At 40.2% G+C, this 26902-nt stretch overlaps 1 protein-coding gene across 1 annotated transcript in view; it reads left to right on the plus strand.

Annotated features, from left to right (window-relative positions):
* The first annotated feature begins 666 nt into the window (after positions 1 to 666).
* The window catches only part of LOC145438841 (metabotropic glutamate receptor-like), a 44586-nt gene continuing 18350 nt past the window's right edge, over positions 667 to 26902 (plus strand). The window contains exons 1-12 of the mRNA XM_080316208.1: positions 667 to 682; positions 750 to 784; positions 1731 to 1904; positions 3682 to 3771; positions 4071 to 4161; positions 4262 to 4335; positions 11428 to 11467; positions 12510 to 12668; positions 12727 to 12855; positions 17581 to 17694; positions 18783 to 18883; positions 18960 to 19087. Of these exons, the coding sequence (XP_080172334.1) occupies positions 667 to 682; positions 750 to 784; positions 1731 to 1904; positions 3682 to 3771; positions 4071 to 4161; positions 4262 to 4335; positions 11428 to 11467; positions 12510 to 12668; positions 12727 to 12855; positions 17581 to 17694; positions 18783 to 18883; positions 18960 to 19087 (1151 nt within the window). The remainder of the gene's footprint in view (positions 683 to 749; positions 785 to 1730; positions 1905 to 3681; positions 3772 to 4070; positions 4162 to 4261; positions 4336 to 11427; positions 11468 to 12509; positions 12669 to 12726; positions 12856 to 17580; positions 17695 to 18782; positions 18884 to 18959; positions 19088 to 26902) is intronic.

Below are 26902 nucleotides of genomic sequence, written 5' to 3' on the forward strand. Positions count from 1 at the left end.
TATGCCGACATTAAGAATCCCTGGTTACGTTATTCAACTGCGATTAATGTACCAACAGCTGTCGAATATTTTGTAATATTGTACGGATGAGGCCGAAGATAATACAATTCCCTAAATATATCCATGACGATGATTACACTTCACGTTTTCGGAGCATTCATCAGTATTTTTGGTAAGTAAACCTTTACTTAGAAGTGCCACCGCTAATGGGGTTGTGAAGTGTGAACTATCGCCACATGTAACGATCTTACCGCACGTTATTAATAGCCTCTGTAGGGTTCATTACATGTTTCTATGTGTCGGAGGTTTGCCTGGGCTCCTCATCGCTAACCTCGCCGCCTGATCGAAAAGCCCAGGGTCATGGGTAGCCGAGCCAATAAGGTCGGCAGTAGAATAGTAAGTTGCGGGCGCATGAAAATCGAGAGAGACTGATGGTGGCGTGTGCATGGAAGTCGTCCGTAATATGACGAAAAGACCGTAAAAGACATGTGACGTTATTGAAATTAACGTACTTGGCGCAAATGACCTTTCAGGTGGTAAGCGCCAAGGTTGTGCGACAACAAGTCGGGTATAATAACATGTATTCGTCCGAGCATTTTCATATTCTTGTGTGAATATGTCAGTTAGAAATTTTAATGGCGATCAATCAATAAAACCATAGCGAATATGACCAAGACCAAGCGTATGCTTACGGTGCTCTGTATTTATCATATTCATGGAACATCTTACTATCCGTCATTTGCCCACAGGTATTATAGACGGAGGAACCACCCAATCGGTTAAGGTGAGTAGAATACTAGTACAAGTTTCTCTAGCGTTACGTTTGCGACATCATACCCAAACGGGCATGAGAGGATAAACTGTGGGGTTTCTGGTAAGTACCAAGCAGGTTATCAGGCCCAATACATACCTAGTTGTACAATAGCGATGTCAGCAGAGGTGGTCAGTAACGACGTACTTTTTATTTTCTGCGTACCGAAGTATGTTTTGCAAGCTTGCACTACTTACTCAAGTGGCTATGTTGGTCAAATACTTCCTCGTCTACTAATAAGTTTTTAAGCTACAACTACTTAAATCTTATGCTTTCAATTCTGTGAATACAGAGTAGTTTCGACTTTCGAGGTAAGTTATACAGTAGGCTACCAACAGCACTATCTGCTTGGTCGCGATAATTTTAGCCGCCTCATTTTCATAATGCTGTGAGGACACGGATGAATTGTGAAAGGCAGAACAAAGATTTCGTCATATAGTCCAAGTCAAAAATTAAATGGGAAAGGTCGTCATTTGTAAGAATCGTTTGCTGATGCCATTCTTATCTTGTACAATCGGCCTGGGTTACCATATTTTGGAAATGTGAAAAGGGGACATTTTTTCAAAATTTTCACACTTACGATTATGGAGTAAAATCTGGAAAAAGTGGTAATTTTTCCTGACTTTGTGGTTGGTCGACTAAAAAAGAAACAAGGTCAACTTTCCGGCTCGGCTCCAAAAATACACACTATTGTTGAGTTCTCTGTCTGCCGATTAAAAAGAAAGTCAACAGCTCCAGAAATAGCCGCCTGAGCGTTACTACGGTGCTGATTTAATGTATCGCAGTCGAATTTTACTCTATATTCAACCAATATTCTCAAAAAAGAAGACATAAAAGAGGACATTTGGGAGTCCTCCAAGGATACTTTCGAAAAAGTCAAAAAAGAGAACCAATCATCTTAAAAGTATGGTAACCCTAGGTTTACTTTCAGCCAACTTCGCGGCGAAATGCGGATTATGAAGTTCAATATCGACCAGGCGATATCGTTATTGTTGGCCTGGTGCCGGTGCACAGTAGAGAAAGCGAGAACTGCACCATCATTCGGGAGAGTGGGATACAAGCTGTCGAAACGATGAACATGATCATTGACCAGGTGTTTGAATATTTAGCATACGTCTTCAGTAACGAATCACTTCTACTTTTCTGGAGTTCTCAAATTGGGTGGGGTTGTTTTTGTATTAGGGATGGTGCGAACTCCTTGAACGCGAACCTTTTGGAAAGGTTCTGAGGAACGCGAACGTGAACCTATGACATCACGTGACGTCATGTTGCTAATTGCAACCGTACATTTCCGTAAAGTTATATATTATGTTTACTTGATAACTGGCGACGACTCATGCCATATTATACCACAATGCTGAAGTACGTGCCGACTTTTCAAGCGTCACATATAATGTATCAAATTGAACAACCAAATGCTATCATAATTCTACAAAATCGCCTTATTTACAATCTCGATGAGGGCTCGGCTGGACTGGGCAGATGTATTTTTAATAGCGAAACATCGATTTCTATATTTGCTCCAGATATTATCTCAAAAGCAGGTTATACAGTAGCCAACGCCTCAATCGGACAGATTTAGTTTTTATGATGCAATAAGGATATCAAATCAAGATAAATCCATCCCGTCCGCCTGATAGATTTTTTACGTTAGACATCGATACATTCTTTATGTCAATTCCGTTAAAGTAAATAACTTATTAGTTGACTAAGCACAATTCACTGACTCCCTACACGTAGTGTGCTTCGTTCTTGCTATTGTGTGCTTGCGGGCAAAACTCACGGCAGAGAGTCAGTAAAGATTCACAAACGGACAGCTGAATAATTCGAGCAAAATTTCAAGCAAATAATTTTCGAATTTGGCAAGTTACCTAAATGCTCGCTTAGTGCTCAATTTCATTTCGTGGTGCCAGCTCATGCGGAGAGTGGTCCAAAGTTGAAATGCAAAGAAATTCAACCTACGACGCTATAAAGATGTGAAAAATTGTATTAAATGAAAAAGGTTCACAGTGCTGAACCTAGCAAGGTTCGTTTGTGAATGCAAACCTGCAAATTCCAAACTTTCACACCCAGAATGCGAACGTGATCCTCACGTTCACGCCATCCCTAGTATTATACAACTTCTATTTATACGTAGAAATTATTTACAGAAAAATACTTAGTTTTCACACTTTGGAAATTCTGAAAATTTGAAAGCTGTGTTGCAATAAGTTTGCATCTCTTTTCTGAGTGAAATTATCATAAGAATCGCATGAAAGAGCCCCTGTATCATGGTGACTTAATATTGTTGCGAAGATTCTATTTATCATTAGTGTCTTACAGTTCTTTTCCGTTAATTGCGAAGAGTAATCTGACAAATACGAATAACAGCTAAACGTGTTCGACCCCTCTACCAAATCTGCTTTTGAAACTACCTTGAGTAGTTCATAAACAAAAACAACCTTGAGTAGTTTTCATGCCTTCAATTTCCTGCTTCGCCTTGAAGTAGTTCCGGCCAGTCTTGGGAACATATTATTCTACTTGAAAATAAATATAAATCGATGGCGTTACGTCAACGTCTACTCGAGTTTTATCGTTGCCCGTATGTACCGCTAGATATCTCTTGATAACTGCAGATCAGACTGTAAGCTTAATGCCGGGCGATAATAAAATATCGTATCTATACACCGCGTCCATATATTGAATTGTTTGATCATAAAATAGATTCATTGGATTTACGAAGTGTGTATATTAAGGATATGTTATATAAAGGCATCGCATTGACAAAATTGGTAATAAAATTGTGGTGGCAAAGAAATTAGATTAAAGTAATTTGCTCTAATACGATACTATCACGGTATGGAAATAAACACGGACGAATTCCATCGCAGGTGAACGCTGATGAGAAGATTCTGCCCGGAATCAAGCTAGGTAGCATTATCATTGATACGTGTAACTCGGATACTGAAGCTGTACGGCGGGTAAGAGTTAACATTGTTACAACTGTGTTGCTATATGTTGTTGTTGATAACAATGATATTATTCACTTGATACCGACATTATTAAATCATCAAACAGCTAATTGCATACTTTGGTAATCTATCGTGATATCTCAGGGGAAAGAGTTTTGTACCCGATATCGATATATACTGGGAATATGAATATGCTTATTTGAAACACACAATAACGTGTGTACTGTGGTCTCAAGGACCATAGTGTAATGATGGGTCTGAATTAGTGGCGGTAAGGCAATCGCAACGTATGCTTTTCTTTCTAACAGTTAATTTCGAATATCATACCGCACGTTTCTGACGAGGATGCACAGTGTTCCCATCTTCAGACCGATGAACTATCGCGTCCTCTTGTAGCGGGTACGGAATAAACTTATTCAATAGATGATTACTGCTCATCATCATGGGTATGAAAGACGATTTTATATCCCCGGGTCTTTTTTATGTATGGCGCTCATAGGAGTCAGCGGTGGCGCATCTAGCTCCGTATCGATTCAGGCGGCGAATATTCTACAAGCATTTTCAGTTCCCCAGGTTAGTAACCCACTTCACTGAACTGACGAAACATCTTGGGCCTTTTTCAAACCAGGACAAATTCGATTTTTCGGAACTCGAAAAGAAGTATTCTCATGATAAAATTAGTGACATAGTCACAAACTAAAATTGATGGCCAAAGTATCAAGCGTTAGCACATAAGTGCAGCCAACGGAAAAAGGGGGGTGAGTCAGGGTTGTCACCAAGTCACAAGGCTCCGAGTCACTAGTCAATCTCACTTTTACAGTTTTGACTAGAGTCAAGTCGAGTCATTTTCAATTCACCACCTAGTCAAGTCAGCGAGCAGCTAGTCGAGTGCGAGTCACGGTATTATGAATCGATTCCGAGTCCAAGTCATTGTGTTGACTAATCAGTTTCCAGTATTTTGTTAAACCCAATTTTTGTGACTGTTTGGTGATATCGAATGGTTCTCATTTATAATATATTAATATTCCTCCCTTTTAGCAGTTTCTGGTCGCATTTTCAAGTACCAGTGCCAGTAGACGTAATGCCAATAGTCTGGTTACTTTACAATTTTTCGAAATTACAATGAAATGTCGGTTTTGGCCGTCTGAGTCTCGAGTAATATGACTTTATTCGAGTCGTACGCAATGAATCGAGTCCAGGTCGAGTCAATACACAGATTGACTCGAGTCGAGTCGAGTCATTTCCGTATTTTGAGAAAATGACTCGAGTAGAGTCTAGTCATCAGAAAATCCTGACTCTAGGTCTAGGTGACCCTGGGTTGAGTATTCTTTTAAAACGTAATGTCATTGATACATTGTCCGATAATAAACAAAGTCTCACAAACACTCTACAAATCCGAGATCGGAGGGGTGAGGCTAGCAAGCTTGTATTGACATCCGTTCGCCATCTGGTTACGTCAGAGATACAAAATACAGAGTTGGCTCGTAACGAAGTTCTAGTTTTTTTGAAGTATGGTATGGTACAGTGGTTCCCAACCTTTTTGTCTTCATTCTCCACTGCCGATTTATTCCGAGCTTTCATTCCCCACTACCCAAAACTTTTGTCATTACGGAGTAGCTATTTGCGTGTTTGAGTACACAAGAAACACAGCCACAACAGTACGCAAGACAATCGGCTGTAACTGCTACATAAAACGTACTGTGGACCGATATCGGTAACCCTAAAAATTTAGTGAAAGCGTTATTTCACGTCATACTAGTCGAAGTCGTGCTGGATGCGTTTTTGACGATATCATTGGTTATCCAGAGTTAAAAATGAGGTTTTTTGAACAACAATATAACAGAGATATAATTTTCGATACATACATTTTAGAGCAGTTAACTAGTATCGGTAATTGCGCATGCGTCTCCGTAAATATGTAGACTGTCCTGTATATCATTTTGAACAAATGCGTCTATTCCCCACCAGAAACCATTGAATTCCCCACCAGTTTTGAATTCCCGGTTGGGGACCATTAGTATAGTAGGTTTTGCCTAATTTCACTACTTACTAATTGTACTACTTTGCCCAATTCCACTTGTATTCAATAGTTTGCTGTAGTGTCCACAAAGGCCCAGTAATCGCTACTTGTAGTTGTATTTGTATGCGTCGAAATTTACGACGTAATTGACTACTTTACACCTATGACGACAATATATATAGGCCTACCCCTACATATACAGAGAGACGCTTTGGAGTACAGAACCTCATAATGCATTTGAATATTATATTCTGACGGTATCCCCTGATGGGTGTCAACCGAAAAGCTTCGAGAAGAAATATGACTTCATTATTCAAATGCAATATACATGCATGTGGGTGTTGTTGTGATTAACAGTCATTCTTGCTGCGTATATAATGGTTGCTGCAACTACCTTTGTGAATAAAATTAATAACTCGATTCTTTAGCCTCGCCCATGCATAGGCAAATATAGTTAGGGATGTTCACGATTGCACGACAATACTTGAAATCTTATCTGACACCCACATCCTCGGCAAAAAGATTTATGCAAACTATCGGTTGTGCTTCACTCAAAGTAAACTAAGAGTTAAACAATTTACATAAACTTCCTCAAGCGTCGGGATCGATGGACCACTATCTAATGTGTGCGGTAAATTTGTGGCAATGAATGTGATGTCACAACGCAAACTATGACATGAAATGCCGTCATTCCTGTGCGATATAAAGGCGTCTTCACGTTCATCTCTTTTCATGTCAAACACCAAGAATTGTATATGATGTTAAACTTAAGCCATGAGTTTGGGTGAGATCTTGTGTCATTACGAATTAACGTTATCCCTGACATGTTACTAGTACTGTTTAAAACTCATCGGATTATTGGTTTTAGGTCAGTTATTGGTCAAGTAGTTCTGAGCTCAGCAACAAAGAGCGGTACAAGTATTTCTTCAGAGTCGTGCCTCCGGATGACAAGCAGGTGAACAATCATATGTTTTATTGCGTTACCAAGATAGGTTTGATATGGCCGTTAGAATACTATTATAATGAATGTGAAAGGCTTATCGTGGTAGGCTCGTTTTACCTATTTACCAGACCTCAATCGGGGCCTACGATACTTACGGCCTAATATGGCACATTACACCTGCAGGATATAAGAGGCCGACACTCCCAAACAGACATCACGATTGACTCAGCGATTGTTTTAATTTGCTTGTCGACAATACTAAATGCCTCCCAACCTGAAGCAAAATGCACTCATTTCACTCGGCGAGATCTAGCTAGACCAGGGGTGGGCAAACTTTTGAGCTCGCGGGCCGCATTCAACATCTGAATCCATTCGCGGGCCGCACTATATAAAATTGGGATTATAAACTATTCAACTTTTGGTTCAGTTCCAGGACACAGAATGCTGACAGCATCATAACCATGTTAGCTTCAAACACGCTTCTACTATATGTGGATAAAATACAAATAACCTAATTCTACGCATTCAGAAAACGAATTTACCTAATACACGCGCGAATCGTATTTTTTTTATAAGCACGTCACTGAAATAATTTAAAACTTGAGAGGCCAATCTGAAATCACACTCGTGATCTGAATTATGTCATGCGATCTCGTTTAGGATTGCGATGATGTTTAGCAGTTGAAACCTTTCAAACTGCGTGGGCCGTGAGATCGAGCTGTCGCGGCAGATATGTAACATGAAAAATAATACAGGAAGTATTTACGTTAGAACAGTGGTTCTCAAACTTTTTAAGACACGCCCCCCCCCTCATGATGGTAAAATATTTTCTGCCCCCCCCCCCCCCCCCTTATTGTCATATCACAAAACGCAACTATGATGCTAGCAAACCTAACGGATTGTTTCGACTGTGGATGAGAAATGTGAAATACAGACTAAATACAGAGCTATAATTATGAATGGAATGTAATTCGCGCGGAGCGTGAAATTTTTTCCTGTTGAGCTCAGCTTCGCGCCCCCCTTCAGATGCTTTCACGCCCCTAAGAGGAGTGTTTCCCCTGTTTGAGAACCACTGCCTTAGAATTATTACGGTGAAATTTACCAAGAAAAAGTTTAATCAAGTCCCTGCAGTATTCGATTTTCAGTGTGGATTTTATCAATATTTTTAATAAGTTTCTTTAGACTCTTGCGGGCCGCACAGGACGGTGTGAAGGGCCGCATGCGGCCCGCGGGCCGTAGTTTGCCCACCCCTGAGCTAGACGTATGCATCTGGTTATATGCTGCTGTATATGCTTATAATACAAGGTAGGCTACTGTTACTGTGAAGTTGCGATTGAGCTAATCACATTTTGAGGCAAGGTTTTCGAGCTGGTCGCCAAGTTAGAATTATTATTTAATGGTGTCACGATCAGCTATTACCGTAGTACAACTCTGTACGATTGCAGTGAAGATATGGTTAGGTGCTGTTTGGACCATCCGGTAGCATCTTGGTATAGGGTAATTATGTAGTTGGAAATAGTACTTCATGTTGCACTAGTTGCAGTATTAAACAAACTAATATCGGATAGAATTCATGGTGGTATTTTATGCAGAATTTATGACAGTGAATTTTGACATATTATATGTATGCTTGACGGTTCAGGCTTGGCTTAATGTATAATTGAACGATAATGATCAACAAATGCTGTGTTTATGGCTGTAAATCTGGAAATTTAACTACTGAACAAAATTTTTCGTTGTTTCACTTTGCATTTGATGATGCGGAGTTACAAAACAAATGGATATATTTTGTGAAGAGGCGCGATTGGAAGCCAACTCTCAATTCTGTAATCTGTGAATTGCACTTTGAATCAAAGTACATCAACGACTTTGGCTTGCGAAAACGACTATGTTTGGGCGAAAAACCAGTCCTGGTGAAGGCATTGCCAGAGACCGAATTTACGGGAACTTGGTAAGCGGGGCAATTGCTGGATTGTATTTCAACTCTCAATCGCCATGGATTTGCTGTTCGAGGACTTGTGTCGGATAATCATTCTTCCATGTAAAAACATTTGCATTAATGAGAAAAAAATACCCTGGAAATGATAAGTTCTCTTTTCATCATCATCCTGCGCCAAGAAAAAGTATCTATTTTTCGATACTGTACGTACATCTTGTAAAGAGTATACGAAACAATTTACTCCGAGCCAAGAAATTCGTTTTTCCTCCATTCTCATTCACCATTGATTCTTCAAGTATATTATCGCCTGGTGGATTCGTTGCATGGGACGATCTTCTCAAAATCAGGAAATGTGATGATAAGCTGGATTCGAATTTGTGTAAAGCGCCAAAATTGACATTTGCCTCATTGCATCCAAGCAATAACAAACAGAATATCAACTTAGCTCTTGCTCCATTCCATGAGTCAACTATTGCAGCTTGCAAAAGTTGCTTGCCTCACAGGGAAGATATGGCTTCATTTTTGAGTCTTACTAATGCTTGGTGTACAATCGTCAATTTCTGTCAAGAGATTTTCAGCGAACCCCTAGGCCAAAGGTCCCACAAGATGCAAAAATTGATTATTTTCAAGACTTTGCTAATTGGCTTATAAAATGGAATGGATATAACCCCCAGAACTAATGTCTGTCAAAGCAAACCTTCAAAGCTCCGATTGTCACCCTGCAGTCGCAGTCACTGCTTATGCAAAATTTGTTAGCAGAGGGGTATGAATATGTTATTCCCTGAAAATTCCAAAGTGATCCGATTGAAAGAAGGTTCTCGCGGTATAGGCAAATGAGTGGGGAGATTTCTGTATGTTTAACAGAAGTTACCAATTCTGAAAAGATAATTCTGCTCCGTTTCATCCTAAAAATTGAGGTAAACTACTGGGAGCATGATATTGGTGTTTCAAGTTCAACTCATTTTGATCATTTCAAACAAGTCATTGAAGATGTGGCGATTGAAATTACCGAATCAATTCTATCTCCTGACAACGAGGAGGTGTCGTATGTTGTGGCTGGGTACAATGCTAAGAAGGTCCTCGAATAATTGTCTTGTCAAATATGTTATGAGTCCTTTTTGATGAGTCCTGTGGTGCCCGTACTGCAGTAATTCATTTCACTTGCAGAACTTCTATGGCTAAGCTTCATGTAAGTTTTTCAGAGTAGTTCCAAATGAATGAATTTCATTTTCACGTGCTTGAATTCGTTTTACCAACATGCAATAAAATCCTTCTACATGCTCAAGTTGGGGATTCTCGTTACATTGTCTTCTGCGTTGGTGGATAAAGACGTTGCGACGCTGTCACTTGGCTCTTAATTGGGTTGTTTCACCTGAAAGTACTAATTTTGCCTGTTATACAGCTTTATTAGACTTGTCTGGCGAGGCGTCTGGTATCGAGAAGTGAGATCGCAAACAATCATTGAGTCAGTCGTGATGTCTGTTTTGTAAGCGTCGGCCTCTTATATCCTGCAAGTGTAATGTGCCATATTAGGCCGTAAGTATCGTAGGCCCCGCCTCAATATAATCCAACGAATCAAGTTAGCGATCGGTTAATCATCCGCGGTGGCACTATGGCGCTCCATAACATTTCCGGTCGTGAAAGGTTGCACAAACCAATCGACAGGAACGTCCGTATATTACCCGCTAAATCACAGCGTACTAAGGAAACTGTGTCGCTTGTCAAGGGTCAACTGAATTTCAGTAAAATGACTCACGAACACTGCTATTCTATTTCAGGCGAAAGCAATTGTTGCATTCGTAAAAGAACGCGGATGGACCTACATATCGATAGTTTACGATGACGAGACATATGGCATAAATGGTTTTCACGGTAATGAACATATAGATACTATAGCATAATATTGTTGGTTCGTAAAGTATATTGGTATTGGGTTACTCGTTCAGGGTTCTTATTGAAATCCGAACAGGTTTACTGACAACTTCCCGATAGTTTTGATTGGAAACCCTGTTTTGTAAAAATCTTATGCTGAATTTAGAAATGAAGGTTCCTGCTAGTGCAGAGCGGATCGGCAAATTCTCTGATCCTACTCCGATCCTGTTTTCCAAAGCTCTGGTCCGACTCCGGTCCGACTCCTAGGCCGGATTCTAGAAATGACAGTGATCCGGTCCGAAAAACTCAGATAATACTCATGTACTCACAGGATGGTATTAAATATTGATTCAAACAATGCAAACAGGAAATTAAAACCTCAAAGATCAAACCCATCTCAAACTTATCTCATGTAATTATGCCAACTTGGACTTTGCGTGACTGTGAGAAAGCTGTGTCCTTGTATTCTGTGTCTGCTTTCTTGCGGTGACGCTTAAAATAAATAATTCATTTCGACTGCTGCAATAAAATAGAATTTACTGTTCTCTAACAACTCATAACGAGATGCAGCGCAATTTTAGAAGTACGAGATCAAGCGAGGGCAGAGGGCATATGCATCGGCACTTTTCAAGCTATTCCACGCACTCCTACAAAACAATATCTTCGAAATATCGTGAAGAATCTGTTGCATCAAAAGTCGAAAGGTGGGCTAATGTTTCTAGTATAGGCATTGCCTTCCCAACGAAATGCTCTGCGTGAAAACCTCACACAAATTCGCAAGTTAAGCACTCCGAACGACCCAATAATCAATTGTCGTCAGGTTATATTTTTATCTGAGCAAGGTGCACACAATGTTCAATGCGATGTAATGTTCTTGTCTTTTGATGTTAGTCTCTATCCAGCGGATCTTTCTTGCTCTTTCCCATGTCTTGTGAGTGCGCTGGGTCTTTTTCTGGGCTTCTCCTCGCCGTAAGAATAGGGACGTGGGGAAAGAGGAGCCCAGAATAACCTCCGACGCGGAATCGAACCCTGGCCGCCGAGCGGCAGGTCCTTATCATCACCATCACGCTATCTTCCCTGCAAACCAATCGCTCTTTAAAACTTCCCGAGGCTTGAATAACATCTACCTTGACTCTTAACGGCGTGGTAGAATCATGGTATTTCATTTTTCATGATGACAATGGCATGATAGGGATGTTTCTAATTGGAACGGTTTTTAAAAAGTGTTCCGAGGGGATTAGGAGGCCACTTGTTCGGTTTTCTTTTTTAATTTGACCATCGTTACTTCATAATATTGTAAAACATGACATGGTGATATTGTCATTACGTTATTTCTACATCTCGGTGTTTGTAGGCGTGTTGGTTGTAATGTATTTAGGGTCAGCGGTACATGAAACATATGGCTCATTTGAGTATATACGAATCTGGAGCTCTGCGTTTGACTGAAGGACAGGTTGATAACTCTCGCGCCACTGTGTTCGATGATGATGCGCTGATATTATACATCAACTTGATAATTTGCTAGTGGCACTTACGTCGAAGACTATTGCGTTTGATGTGAAAATTCTTATCATACCCCATTTTAATGGGACTTCAATATCAGCACCTGAATTGCATCGCATCACAATTTGTATATAACTGGTTCAGGTATGCTACATGCGCAACAGCTTCGCGTGAAAGGGCTATTTGGTGTGATTGACTCTCGCCACTCAGCAAACACGGTTCTCGAGAACTGTTGTCAACAAAAACTGCCCAGGCCGATGAGACAATTAAATGTACCTACCATGTGATGATTATACTGTCGATTCCGCCCGAGTCCTCTGATTCGATGGGAAAAGGCTAATTTGAACCAATCAATGCGTGAATCCAGTGTGATTCCGTGATGCGTATCACTGAGACGATGTAATGATGTAAACTAATTGCAGGCCAATGCGCTACAATCTCAAACTTAAAAATGACCTGATCTTTTTCAGTCGTCGTGCTGTTCACAAACGCTGTTTCAGCATCCAGGGTGATGCTGGCAGCGCAGGAATTCGGCGATGTAGCGAATGAGCTTTTGTGGATAGGCTCGGATGCCTGGACCAATGGGATCCCTACTGCAAGAGACAGTTTCAATGACGAAATTCTGCACGGTTCACCGCGTTCATAGTGCGTCAAGACACACTATGTCACGCCAAACTTGTGTTTCAGGTGCGGTAGGATTTCAACCAGCAGCTAAAGAGTTAGAAGCATTTCCATCCTATTTTCTGAATCTTACGTTGAGCAATTCAAGCAATCCGTGGTTCTCGGAGTATCTGGAGCACATATTGTGTACTGTGGGTACGAAATATAATCAGTATTCGGAGCTCAATGCCTTTCACAGAACCACCAACATTATGCCAGCTTTACTCGCCATGTTTAGTCTCTGAGTTAATACTGGTACAAGCATCTGGTCATCAATATAAATGTAAAATCGGAATATAACAATGTTAGATTCGTTTGGACAACCAAAGTCTGTCATAAGACGGATCGGGAAAGGAGCTTATACCATATTTAGCTTGATGAATAATTTAAACAAGTCTGGGCTTCGCAATACATTAGTAACGATGAGAATAGAACTACGGTTAGGGTCACCATACGTCCTCTTTTAAGAGGATTTGTCATCTTCTTTTGGAATTTTGGGTAAATATAGGGTAAAATTTAACTGAGATATAGGAAATCAGCACTGAAGTAACGCGCCGGTGGCTTTTCGGGAGCTTAGCCGGAAAGTTGACCTTTTTTAGCCACCCTACGGAAAATACAACGAAAGTGTAAATTGCCGCAGCCGATTCGGTAAAATGACTTTTTTAATTTTTAAAAAGTGTCCTATTTTCAGATTTCTAAAATATGGTAACCCTAACTAATGTGAACTTATGCGCAGGAAACGACGCCAGTGAAAGTGAATGTGATCTCAATCAGAAAGTGGATCCAAACTTGTTTCATAATAATCCACGAATGCAAGTAAGTTGATTTGGTAATTTCATTTAGCACGATCTTTGGTCCATGGTACATCTCATAGTGTTCTGATCGAGGGTCAGGCCTAACTTGTATGATTTGCGTGGAGTGATTTCGCTAGGTCATGGGACGCGTTGATCCGAATTTCAATATCGGTAATAACAATAATCCCTTCACAAAATTATTGACCAACATATCAGCACGTATTCTTAGTAAAGTTTCTTCGCCGTGAATGCGTGAACCAATAGTCACCGTGATGAATTTGTACCCGCTAAACAAGACGGCTTTCAGTAATATAATGCAAAACCATTATGCACTTTTCGTTTATATTGGATAATATCGGTTTAAGTTACAATGCATATTTACAGCAACCCTGTCCAATTTGTTCACACAGCGAGAGAAGTGTCGTAATAGCCCCGTGAGGCTTCTGAGAAAGCGAACATCAACGGCATGTGAGCATAATAAGTACTGCAATATTTCAATGACTCCTCGTTATTCTCGCTACGGGGACCCAAGGTTATAGAAACCATAGTCCCAAAATATTCCAATAACATTTCAGTTCATATAAATTTAAACACGGGGCGTAGCACACGCATTACAATATGTATGCCTGCCTTACATAGCCCTGCAAAAGTTTAGAAAGGTCGTAGTTTGAAATAAACACCGCAGCTAACCTCATAAGCACTGTATAGCGTTTACCTTGTTATTCGTCGTATCAGCGTAATGACTAGGGCCATTTTTATATGACCTTAAAAAATCCATAATATTACTTTATTTTTCGGAAAATATGACTTTATATGACTTTATTTGAAAATAGTGTATTTTTACATGCAAACAACGTCACTCACGGAACTAAAGAGTAAAACATACGCAACATAACACATCCATTTTTATTAAAAGCCACTGTTGGAGTACAGTTTCATGTAGTGCGGAATGTTAGAGTCTTTGAAGTTACGATTTGGACGTAAAATGACTTTAGTAAGGAAAATGAGCGCTCCACAGACGCTGATGTGGGTTGACATTTCTGCAGTTTTGCATAAGGCGATGGTGAAATGTCTCGTCTTTGTAGCTCCATAATTTTTTTCATATCGTTTTTGTCCTATTGCTTCCTAATGTAATTTTTGAGCTCGGGTCTTTTCCGAAATCAAGGGCATTTAGATCAGCATGGGCGTGTACGTAGGCTATTTATAACTTTCCATTACAACATCACATCTGTATTACATCACAACTGTATTAAGTTTGAAATATTGTTATAGTGGAGGCAAATTGACTGAATAGTCAACTTTGGATGGTTGACTGAATTTTTGATGCTATCTACAATAACTTCACCTTCCTACGTCTCGGCATAATATTGAGCAGCATTCGACCAGCTACCCCAACGATTAACTGCCTTAGTGCTTGATTGCTTCGCCGCGTAAATTGGTACTTTTTATTTAATCTATACTAAAAATATGACTTTAATGACTTTAAATGGCCCTAGTAATGACTCGATTCACATTTTGTTATTCTAATTTACTTATGTAATTTATTGAATATGGAAACTGACTAGAATCGATTTGAGTCACATTGTGTGATGACTCAAAGTGTTCTAGTCCGAGTCACAAGGCTCGATTAATTACATGTGGTTTGATCCAAATCAAGTATTGTAATATACTTTCTCGGGTGTCTCATGTATACTGTCATATTTCGGTACACTGATTTAGCGATGCAATAATCCCTCCATTGTCGCATCTCAATTCACGTTACCGGAATACTATATAACGCACAATATGAGCACTGAGCAGTTCTGTACACGAGATCGTGCACACGTAGCCATTGTGCGCAGGGAACCGACGCCTGGAATTTTGCATCCAGATATGTTTTCGTTTCAGCATAATAGTTGTTGGTATAACTTTGCCGTTACTAATATAGAAATATATGTATATACATAATTAGTTGAGTAAGATAACAATGTCCATTTTCCACAAATGCACTACTGAATGAACGTAAAATCTAGTAATTGATAGCCAAACTCGCGTTTGATGTAGCGATCTAACGAATTTTCGTAAATGTAAATCAATTAATTAGGCTATAGTTTGAACATGAATGCATGTATAAAATTGCGTATAAATCAGAAGCATTCTTGAGCACGCAACGTCGTGATTTTCTATTCAAGTACAATTAGAATGTGAGATTTCCAAGTAAGTAAAGCGTAGGTATTCTAGGCCTGAATTGCTTAAAAACTGACAACTGAATAAGAGGAAGTGCAGTATAAAATTAAACTCACATGAATAGGAAGTGCAAGTATAATCCAAACTGATTTAAGTACTCCTAAAAAGTAGAACTACCTCGTAACTAAGTACATCTCCGGTTTTAAGCAGGCCTGAGACAGTGGCCTACATCATCAGCCCCCCTACCTAATGAAAATGTTGGTCACTAGCTTAAAAGCACGTTTTATTCTTATACGGAATATGTCTATGTTTGTATCTAGTCGTGCGAAGAGTGAAAATATTTTATACTAAGAATTGAATTATGTCCATAATATTCGTAATTGCACATATTGCTAGTACTTTTTCATCGTCTCCAAGTCCTCCTGATCAGATATACTGGTTGGGCTGAGGGAGGTGGTGACTTCGGATATAGCAATCGAAGGAACATCAATCAATCAATCAATCGATGGATTAGATATTTTCATCTGCCCAACACACACACACAATGTACAATGCGATATACAAGACACACAATGCGATGTAATAAACAGATAGGGGGATGTAGAACGACCGACCAGTTGGGGTCTCTTGAACAGGCATCCTCCTCGACCTAGTGCCTGATGTCACAGTCTTCTCCGTTGTTATTCTTTCTTCGTCGGTCCTTTTTAGAAGCTTTTTCTTGGTATTTTTCTTTCTTTGTCGGGTCTCTCTTTTCTGCGCTTTTTGTCGCCGTAAGAACAGCGACACGGGGGACGAGGAGCCCAAAATAACCTTCGACTATTCCGCGCCTATGAATAATCGACATTGGACAATTTTCAATACGGTATATATATTAATGGTTTCGGTCAACATGCGGATCTAATTTTCGACCACGGTTTTATTTGGTTACACACTTCGCGAAGTCGCATGTTGACAGAACTCCAGTTGTCTTGGTGTGTCGTGGAGAGGTAATGGCCGGCGCTTAAATGCCTATTTGTTTATAAATGATGCGCGTTTTTCCTTGTGCGCTGCAGGTACGCATTATAAAAGTGTACATTTAATTACACTAAATCGCGCCCAGCGAGAAGAAAATTTTGAAGTTGTACCGAATCTCACACAAAACACTCCTCAATTCATGTTGATTTACGAAATAATTTTGGGCCCCCTTCGAGCTCGCTCCCACCCTACGTGGGGGATTTGGGATGCGGCATTACGGCCCTGGATTTAAGGTACCATACCCATTCAGATCTTACGCTGTAAAATCAGCCTTTCGCTAGACAGGAGTTCGGAAGCTATCGATGAGATGGTTTTACTTGAGTAAAAATGGAAATCGGAAAATGAATTGCGACTCGTGTCCTCATGACTGGGCGGCAACCCTGCGGCGTAGGCTACTTTACATGAATCAAATATGTTCCATTACAGCAGGTTGGAGATTCCGTCTTGGCAATCGTACATGCACTTGATGAATATCATAATGCTGCATGTAATGGGAGTCGTGGAATGTGCCCAGCTATATCGATACAACGTGGAACTAATCGCCTCGCCTCAATGCTTATACCGATATTGAAAAACATTAACTTCACAAGTAAGGTCATCAAATTGCCATGGTAAAGCGGAGTCTCAGTTACTGTTTAATTACTACTAGTTTTTGACAAGGATTACATTGAATGCTGCATGGCAGATGAGCTCCTTGCCCACCCAGAAATGAGTTATGTCATAGCGGAACATTCGTCCAACCATGCACGTGTAATCAGATGTATACTATACGCCTAACGGTATAGTGCATATAGTCTAAGTCAAGATTATATAGCAATACCGTAGCAGTTTAGTTGGATGATCATTTTCTTATCATTTTTCCTGCCTTTGAGCAGATTCCAATGGACATCATGTGTCTTTCGATGAGAATCAAGACGGAATGACAATCTATCACATTTTCAACACTACAACGCAGACAAAACAGTTCCTGACGGTTCTTTAAGAGAAAAATGGACATTGGTCGGACAGTACAAAAACAAAGGTAGAAGCTATGGTATTTTGACCAGTTTGTACCTCTCCTAGTCGCCAGCTCACTACACACCATTGATGGGATCAAGTCACTACCTTCGAGTCACGAGTCATTTCGAGTCATTGCACATTTTGACTTGAGTCAAGTCAAGTCAATCGGTTTTCGAAGGGGACTCGAGTCAAGTCAAGTCACTCGAATTTTGGAGGTGACTCGAGTCAAGTCGAGTCGAGTCAAGTCACGAGTCAAGTCACAATTCAAGTCAAGTAGCCTATTTGAAGTATTAGGAATGATTACGTCATTGCATTTTACTAGCTGCCTGATATACAGATTGAGTGGTCATTGACTCTGAACCAATGAACGAATATAGAGTTAACTATACATGCAAAATGGCGCTGTATTGCTCACATATACGAACAGAACAGCCTCCGTTTATAGTCACCAGCGAAAATAGAGAATAGAGAAAAGAATTTATAACATACAATACATTGGCCATTTACAAATTGATATAATACAATTCGAGCCTGCGCCAGTGGGTGAGGACTACATAAACTATATTCGAGTTCAATTTCAATCAAGCAATATGTTTGGTTAAGGTAAGAACAGAGAACAGAAATATACATTTTGCTATTAAATTACTTTACTATACTAGTTTACGACAACGTAAGCTGTAAGTTTCGATCAGTTCGTTTGCGGTCAATTCATTTGTGAGAGAACAATGGAGGGTCAGTAAAACGCACGATCATTGAATGATTGGTCGCTTTCACGGGTTACACCAGCATATTTCGCTAACAATCCGACCATATGCAATATACAGTGATTTCTATCGACGCCGATTACTTGATGATTTGAAATTGACTCGTGAATTTTGCTTCGAGTCACGAGTCAATCCACATGACTGATATGCCGAGTCAAGTCAAGTCATTTTAGCAAAGTGACTCGAGTCAAGTCATACGAAAAACGTGACTCGAGTCATTCCAACACTGCTACACACGACACTTGCTACCAAAACAAGGCAATGCCATCTTATCAGCCTTAATCAAAACATGAAATGATCATGAAAGCGATCTTACGCGGTTACTAACCCTATGTTTCCTTTACAGCCATACAATTGGAGAAGGAGTTGAATGAAAAGGTTTATAATACGGAATCAGTATGCAGCAAGCCGTGCGGATCTGGACAGGCTATTGTGATTCAAACGGAGGTCTGTCAATACATCTCAACATATAGCAATCGATGCAGATATAGCTATATACTTTATCATTTCCGTTTACGTTCAGTGCTGCTGGCATTGTGAGCAATGCGCTGATAATGAATTCGTATCTGACAACGGCACAGCGTGTACCACATGCTCACCGGGACACAAACCCAACTCGGAGAAGACTGGATGCCATCCTCTCGTGATAATGTATGCTAATGGCAAATTGTTAGCTAAATCACGAAATTATACGAGTTTATATCTGTCGTGAGTAGTATAGTCGATCGGTCGTGAGCGGCTATTGGCTCTTATGGGCGCGGCGGTGAGGTGCCTGGAAACTCGTGGTGGCATGCTAATGTTTTTTGGTATACGTGCGGCGACATGCTAACGACGATAAATGTGTCTGTCATGTATTCTTACGGGATCTGTGGTGACTCGCCATGTGTTCTTATGGGTGCGGTCGCATGCGGCTATTGTGTCTTATGGGTGCGGTCGTGAATCGCCCTTTCGGTATAGACATCTCTGGCACGTCGTACTTTCGCATGTCGTGCTTTCGCGTATAGGTTGTGTTGGTGATTCGCCATGTGTTCTTATGGGTGCGGTCGTGATTCGCACTTTCAGGCATCTCTCACGCGGTGTTGAATATGTACGAGTCACCAATAATAACCGCACAAACGGAAACGTGGCTTGCAAGAGAATTAAGCAGTGCGTGCGACCTATATTTCGAATGACCTGCGTGCGGAATTGTTTCCCGGCCAAATGCGTGCTACTATCGATTATTACACTAATCCATTCAGTGTGAAATAGTTTGCTAAATCTAGGAGTCACTTCCAAGGTAATATTTTGGTAATTAGTTTACCACAGAGCCGGCGTAGACGATGATTCGAATATCAACAATAACCGCGTTCACAAACTAAAACTTCAAAAATGTGTGAAATAGTTTGCAAAACCCCGCGATCGCAGACAAGATAATGTCTCGGACATAACCATCTTTCGCGACTTGGTGTTACAGCCATATCGATCGCTCACGCGGTGAAATATTCGTAAGCATCACTCGCAGAATTATATTTTGGTAATTATTTTGTCACAGAGCCGGCGTAGACGGTGATTCCAACACCAACAATAACCGTGCACACAAACTAACACTTCAAAAAAGGTGTGAAATATTTGTAAAATGCTACGATCACTCACAAGATAATGTCCCAGACATAACCATCATTCGTGACTTGATGTTACATACATACCAATCGCTCACAAGGTAATATTTTGATAGTTTGGTACGGAACTTGATTTCACTCGTAATATTTATTAAGTAACGAATAACAGACCGCCAGTGTCGGTAACTTGAATAGCGACAAATTGTCACTTATTTCCGCTCTAACCCTAATCCTTTGTGAAGTGAACGCTTATTCAAAAGGGTGTGATATAATTTTAAAATCCAACGACCACTCACCGGATAATGCTTCAGACATAGCAATCCCTCATACCCGCTCACAAGGTAATATTTCGGTAATTAGTTTGTCACAGAACCGTCGCAGGCGGTGATTCGAAAACCGACAATTTGTCACTCGCCCACGATCGCTATATGTTTCAAGCCTCCAGAATAGTGGCTGACTTTATTTGCGTGATAAGATCCATGAAAATATTCAATCGATGTGTTAGTTTGTCAACTTGAAATGTAACTCACTACACAAATCAAGTTGAATCGTATTTGAATGTATTGATTCGACCCAACTCAAATCCTTTGACAAATCCTATTAACGCGATCTGTTGAATCGAACGTAAACTGAATATTACTGACGCCAACATTCACCCGCATCGGATCATTCACACATTCCACGCCGCTGTTTTAACACTTATAGAATCAATACCAACTATCTCTAACCTGATAATATTCAATCATTTTGGTAATTTCCCAACTTTAAATCCATTCGCGGGCTGTACTAAAGGTAAATCCAAATAATCCAGAATGAAATATTTGGACTTTGACATTGCGCGAATTGAAATAGGTTTGACAAACATGACCACCAACTTTCACCCAGTCACATTTCAAGATTATACTTTGAAACAATCCTTGAAACTTACAACTCTATTCACGACTGAGTTTTCCGTTTATCAAATAGAGTTTCAGTAAATACTATCGCGATATTTTAATGTGTTACTACACACAATAGAATCATTCAATGAAATAACACCTGTTGTAAATATTTCTAACTTGACAACCACTCGTGCATACCGCGATCGACTTGTGACGCGATGAGTTAAATCGGAATATTTCAATCTATTTGTCGAAACCTTGAACAAACTATCAGGTTATTTTTTGTTGCAATCGAGTGAACGGAAATAGTATTACGTCTCAACATTTCAACATCTTCCCATACACAAAAGAGTAAAATACAAAAAACCTTGTCAAGTCAATCCGTTTGTAACTTACCCAACCAGAACAAAAAGTATCCTTATGAAAAGTAGACAAGACTACGCAAGTAATCACTACAACAGGGCCGGCCAACCCGTGGCCCGCGGGCCACATGTGGCCCGCGAGAAGGTTTTGGGTGGCCCGCGAGGTAATTTCCGAAATTTCTAATATCAAAAATGGATTGCACAGATTGTGAACTTGCAAGGCCAACCAAAAATTTGATTAGTTTGGCCGCAACACTTAAGATGTGATGACTAAAATATCAGTTCCGACGCATTGACAGATCCATCAGCCAGTCACATATTGGTATATCTTCGTACACTACAATAAAGCAGAATAATTTGGGATGGATTTATCAAAAATAAAAAAAAAATTCTGCATGCTTAGCGCAACATGTTGTCACTCGCTTCCTTGTTTTTAATATTGCTGCCCTTTTCGTGAAAATGGAAGAACGTATGATGTATCAGATTGAGTCTAACTATATTCGCGATTACGGGACAAAGTGTCGTTCAACATATGCGACCTTGCGTTTGCACTCACAGTAAGATCGTTGACTATGAAACCTAGGCACGGAAAGATTGACGCATGTTGGTCGCAGCTTTCGATATCGATATGTCCATGCGTCGAATAGCCCATTACCCGCAAACTTAGCCCAGCGATATACGGCAGGCTCGCAATATAGTCAAGTGACAATATTATTGACCTATGAACTTCAAAAAATTTTCGCACTTCGCGCGGTAAGTGGCCCGCGCAATATTTCGTCCATCGAATGTGGCCCTTTGGCTGAAAAGGTTGGCCGGCCCTGCACTACAACCAACAAACATATCAAGTTCGGTTTTAGGCATATACCACCAACTCGTCTTATTGGAATGTCAGCAACTCTTTACGGTCATAGTTACAACCGCATTAACTAATTTACCCGGCCAACACGTCATGATCATTCCTGAAATCAACACAAACGCGGTCACTGACTTGAGTTAACCACAAAACGGCATCAAGTTTTTAATCCACTTGTAGCTGACGGATTATTCGAATGCGTCGATGGAGAATATTATTGAACTCGTCGGTATTGTTACTTCAACAAATTACACCGACTGCGAAAGTTAATATCGAATGGTAAGACTTTTATGAAGTTGTGTGTTTAATGAAAGCGATTGGTTACAAGTATGTGTTGGGGAAAGAAAATTTATTTTTCTGTATGTGACGAAATGAAAATAGATTCGTGGTTCTAATTGAATTGTGACTGTGTTGTTTTAATGTAAGTTTCAACAGGTAGACTTGACACTGAACAACAATTCGACCCACAAAAGATATTCGTTGTATGATTTGTCACTGGTGTGTAAAGGGTTAGGAATATTTTGAATGATAATATCTACTAGCTGTTTTGTTGTGAGGGCGATCATGTGATGACTCAGCACTTTTCGTTAGCAAAGTAGATTGATCTATGTGAAAGATGTAAGGACCGTGACTAGAAAACTACTTTGTTGTTGGGGTACTGCTATGGCATTGACATAACCCTCTGGGAGTGAGTATGCTTTTCTTTCACGAAAGTTTACGTACCCCCGTTGTAATAAATTTGTGTTAACTAGACTAGGATGGATACCGCAATTGTGCTTGACTTACACATGGTATTCGCATACTGTACACATACAAACTTTTGTGTAAACAACTCTCTGATGTTTCTGTTAGTACTAGTTCTGTGTTGAACTATTTGATTATTAAGATACATGAACACCCATTCAGACAATAAAGGTCTTGTGATATCGAAACAGTTTGTAGAGTCTGACCAACCATTCTTTAGTTTCGTAATGCGAGAATATCGAGTAAAGTTAATTACTTAGTGTGATGTTAATATCCTTCGTACTTTTGTAAGAGTTGTGGAGTAACATGCAAAGTAACTAGTTGACACAAACAAAATATTGAATGACTGCTAACGCATTGAGTTCATAATCCAAGAGGGTGAAATTTGTTTACTGTTAAACTAACATAACTCATATCCAGCAAAACAGATACAATCCGATGATGTGATGTTGGTCAATATCCATTTTGTAAAGATTGAGTAAATCCTCCTCCGTCAGGTGGGTGTGATTCGAATCAATAGCATGTTACACATAAACATCATTTGTATTGAGGGTGATATTGTGAAGATGATGCCGCAACAACACAACAAGTAATATTTTGTATCGGGTGTTTGTACTTTAGGAATAGCGGAGTGTGCGATATTTTGGATATGTGTGCACTAGGGTTGTTCAGAATTGATCGACTTTCAAAATGTCGTGGTTTTCAGTCCGATTCCCATGCCTTATACCATAAAAACATATTTTAGGTACTTTTTTTCGTAATTCATCCCTTGCATCCGTGTGCACATTGAGCTGGAAGAATATCGGCTAAAAATAGGGGATTCCCCTAAAATTTGAGTGTCGCTATTCGGACTAGGCTAGTAAAACGTCATATATAAGTAGGTTTTATGTAGCTATTGCGGTTAGAGTGCTACATAACCTCACTATAGAAAGTATTGTCAGTTCAGGACACCATTTTCATGTCCCACAATGCCTTAGAACTCCTCAAAACTGCCTAAGACTGATAGTCATTTTGTTGGATCACCTATCCTACACTCCTCAACCCTACCGGAGATTATTCATCAATTGCCGGGATCACCACGTGCAAGAATACAACTGTAAATGTATCATTCACTCACAGCCACATTATAAACATCACATTGTTCAAAGGAAACGAAACAAAAAGGCAAAGAAACAGATCAACTTGGCAAATACTACTTAAATCAGGTCCGGATGAAATGGTTGCTTTAGAGCACTGGTTCCCAACCTGTGGTACGCGTACCACTAGTGGTACGCGAAGGTCTTCCAGGTGGTACGCGAGTAGATTCTGTTTTTTTCCGACCGAAGGGAGTTACTAGTTCGGGTAAGGTTGATTTTGAGGTTTTTGAAGCCGTCGTCTCACGCTATTCCCCATCAGCTGCTAATTTTCCCTTATACGTGGGAATGCAAGCAAGGATTTTCATCCCTGATGACTATCAAATCGAAGAAACGAAACCGACTTGTTGCGCCCATACATGAGTTTTGATGCGCTGTAAGCAAACGTACACCACGCATCGACAAGGTAGTGGAAAATAGACAAAATGCAGCAATCGCATTTAATAAAGTGACTTTCGAATGTGTGTTGATATTTCATTATCTTGTTCTTCTTGTGACTGGTGTTGAAAAAACAATTCCATACATCCCATCAACCCTGGGTGATAATGCCTAGTTCAGGGGTGTCAAACTCAAATTGAATCGCGGGCCGGATCGAAGTCATGAAATCGCTCGCGGGCCGAACCAGTCAACGGAATCCAAAATGTTGCCTCGTGCCATTGCTTCTTGCTGGAATACTTTATTATCAATCATATACTATATAGATAATACACGGATCGTAGGGGTTTCATTCTAGCGAGTCGCAACACCATTATTTGCGAGCAATGAAATTGACGAAAATACGATGTTTGTCCGGTTGAATACAATGGCATTACCGGCGATACAATAAGACATATTTCAGTGTTCCCTTTGCTTTAGTCCAGGGGTGGCCTACCTAAGGCCGTAAGAGGGAATTTGTGCGGCCGTAGACATGCAATTCGGATTTACGAATTGACTCCCGATTTCTTGAAAGATTTTAATTAATCTTGAAATTTTCTTCGCGCTGGGCGCGATTCAATGCGACTACATTTTTCGATTTTAATATAGTAGCACCCTTTGCAATCAGAGCCCCAAAATACAGATGCGAACATCAATGGAATGCGCCTCACATGGAAATATCAGCTCGGAATCGTGTGCTCCTGACTATACTAAAAATCCTGATGGCAGGTCAAGAAATAACTGCTTGCTACAAAGTTACTAATACCAATCGTCCCACCCGAGGATGCATCATAATTTATAACTTGCGTTAAATTTTCGAAAACACCCCTACATCAACTCTATACCAGTGAATCTGATCACACGGGATGAGAAAGAATAAATGTTTGATGGTATGATGTAAAACTATTAATATCAATGATGAAATTCATTGGTGAAACTGATTTTTTTCGCGCTTGGCACGACTATGAGCACTTCCATCCTTAACATTACCAGTGACCACTCGCCATTTTGGTGCGCATTAAGCCTACCATTAAATAGATTAGTCCGGAGTTTACCAGAAATGGACATAGACACATTAACCTGGGTATTTGGCGTCCAACTCGTTCATTACGACTATGCCCTGGAATGCGGCCGTAGGCTACACGAGTAGTCGAAATGTGAATGACAAAACGGTTGGCCACCCCAGCTTTAGTCATAATCTGGCGTTATCCCTGCGTATGCGTTGTGATGAATACAAGATATTTAACTGTCAACGCGGACTTTGTAATTTGGTTTATTATTGTGGATGTCGTGGATAATAGAATCTTTTTTCAATGTACTCAGAATTGCTATGCGGGCCTAATAGAATCGTCAGGCGGGCTGGATCCAGCCCACGGGCCATTATGTTTGACATCCCTGCCTAGTTTATTAGAATTTGTTAATACACCTCGCATAGGTCAAATATGTGAGTATGACGTCATAAATGGTGGAAACGCGCGTAACTTATATAGGTGGTACGCGAGCACTGCATAAAACCTCAAAATGGTACGTGGGTGGAAAAAGGTTAGGAACCACTGCTTTAGAGAAATCGGCATATCTGTTCCCGTTATCTTCCACGGCTTGTAAGAGGCTCGCTCGCTGTTTTTTGTCATCTGTTTTGAAAGCATCAAAGTCGGTATTCAATTTCACCAAACGCTCTGCTGCGCCGTTTACTATTTCAACGCCACTCACAAATTCTTGAGCAGTCACGAAATGCGAATCAGTATGCCATTCCGAAACTGGAAGACTAAACCAATCATGTTCGACATGTATAGCATTGAATAGAAACCATGATTCCGGTTCAATTAAAGCAACCATACTCATTGACTCAGAGACAGAGTCAGAGATTAGACTCAGAGGTATAGCCTACCTCTGCGAAATTGTTCAAGGATTGGCATTTGCAGCAATTTAGCAGCCATCGCTTCCTCCACTTTGTCAGGAATCTTTGGTTTAGCCGAGAACATTGTTGATACCACCGTTTCCTCGGTGAGATGCCAATGATGTTCGCGCATCTTTTTATATGCCACATCAGCAACTGTGAAATCGCACAATGAAAAGTCTGTCATGCCATGAAGGAATTTGAGATCAATATACTGTGCGTCACATGCATTACCAGTTTTCAACCAAGCTGGGACATAAAACAGGGCAACTTTCTAATGAACTCTTCAGAATAGCCCATTTGCTCTCTCCACATGAACATTTTTGACAGTACAGCACTTGACTCATCCATCCAGTGCTATTAGTAGCACCAGGCTTGCGAAAACGATTATCAATATATTGGGCTGCTACAATCGCCAAGGTGCCTGTTGTACATTCTCTGTAGTCATTTATTATCAAGACTTCTTTCTGCTTTCCATTATATGGCTTCATCAGTGGAATTATTTCTTGCTTAGCTTCATCAGCTCTGATCGCCAACCAGCTGCATTCATCAAACTGAAGTATTTAGAGCTTCTTAATTGATCA

The sequence above is a fragment of the Botryllus schlosseri genome, chromosome 1 (genome assembly GCF_051294905.1).
Source record: "Botryllus schlosseri isolate E-star chromosome 1, Bs_hap1, whole genome shotgun sequence".
Lineage (NCBI taxonomy): Eukaryota > Metazoa > Chordata > Ascidiacea > Stolidobranchia > Styelidae > Botryllus > Botryllus schlosseri.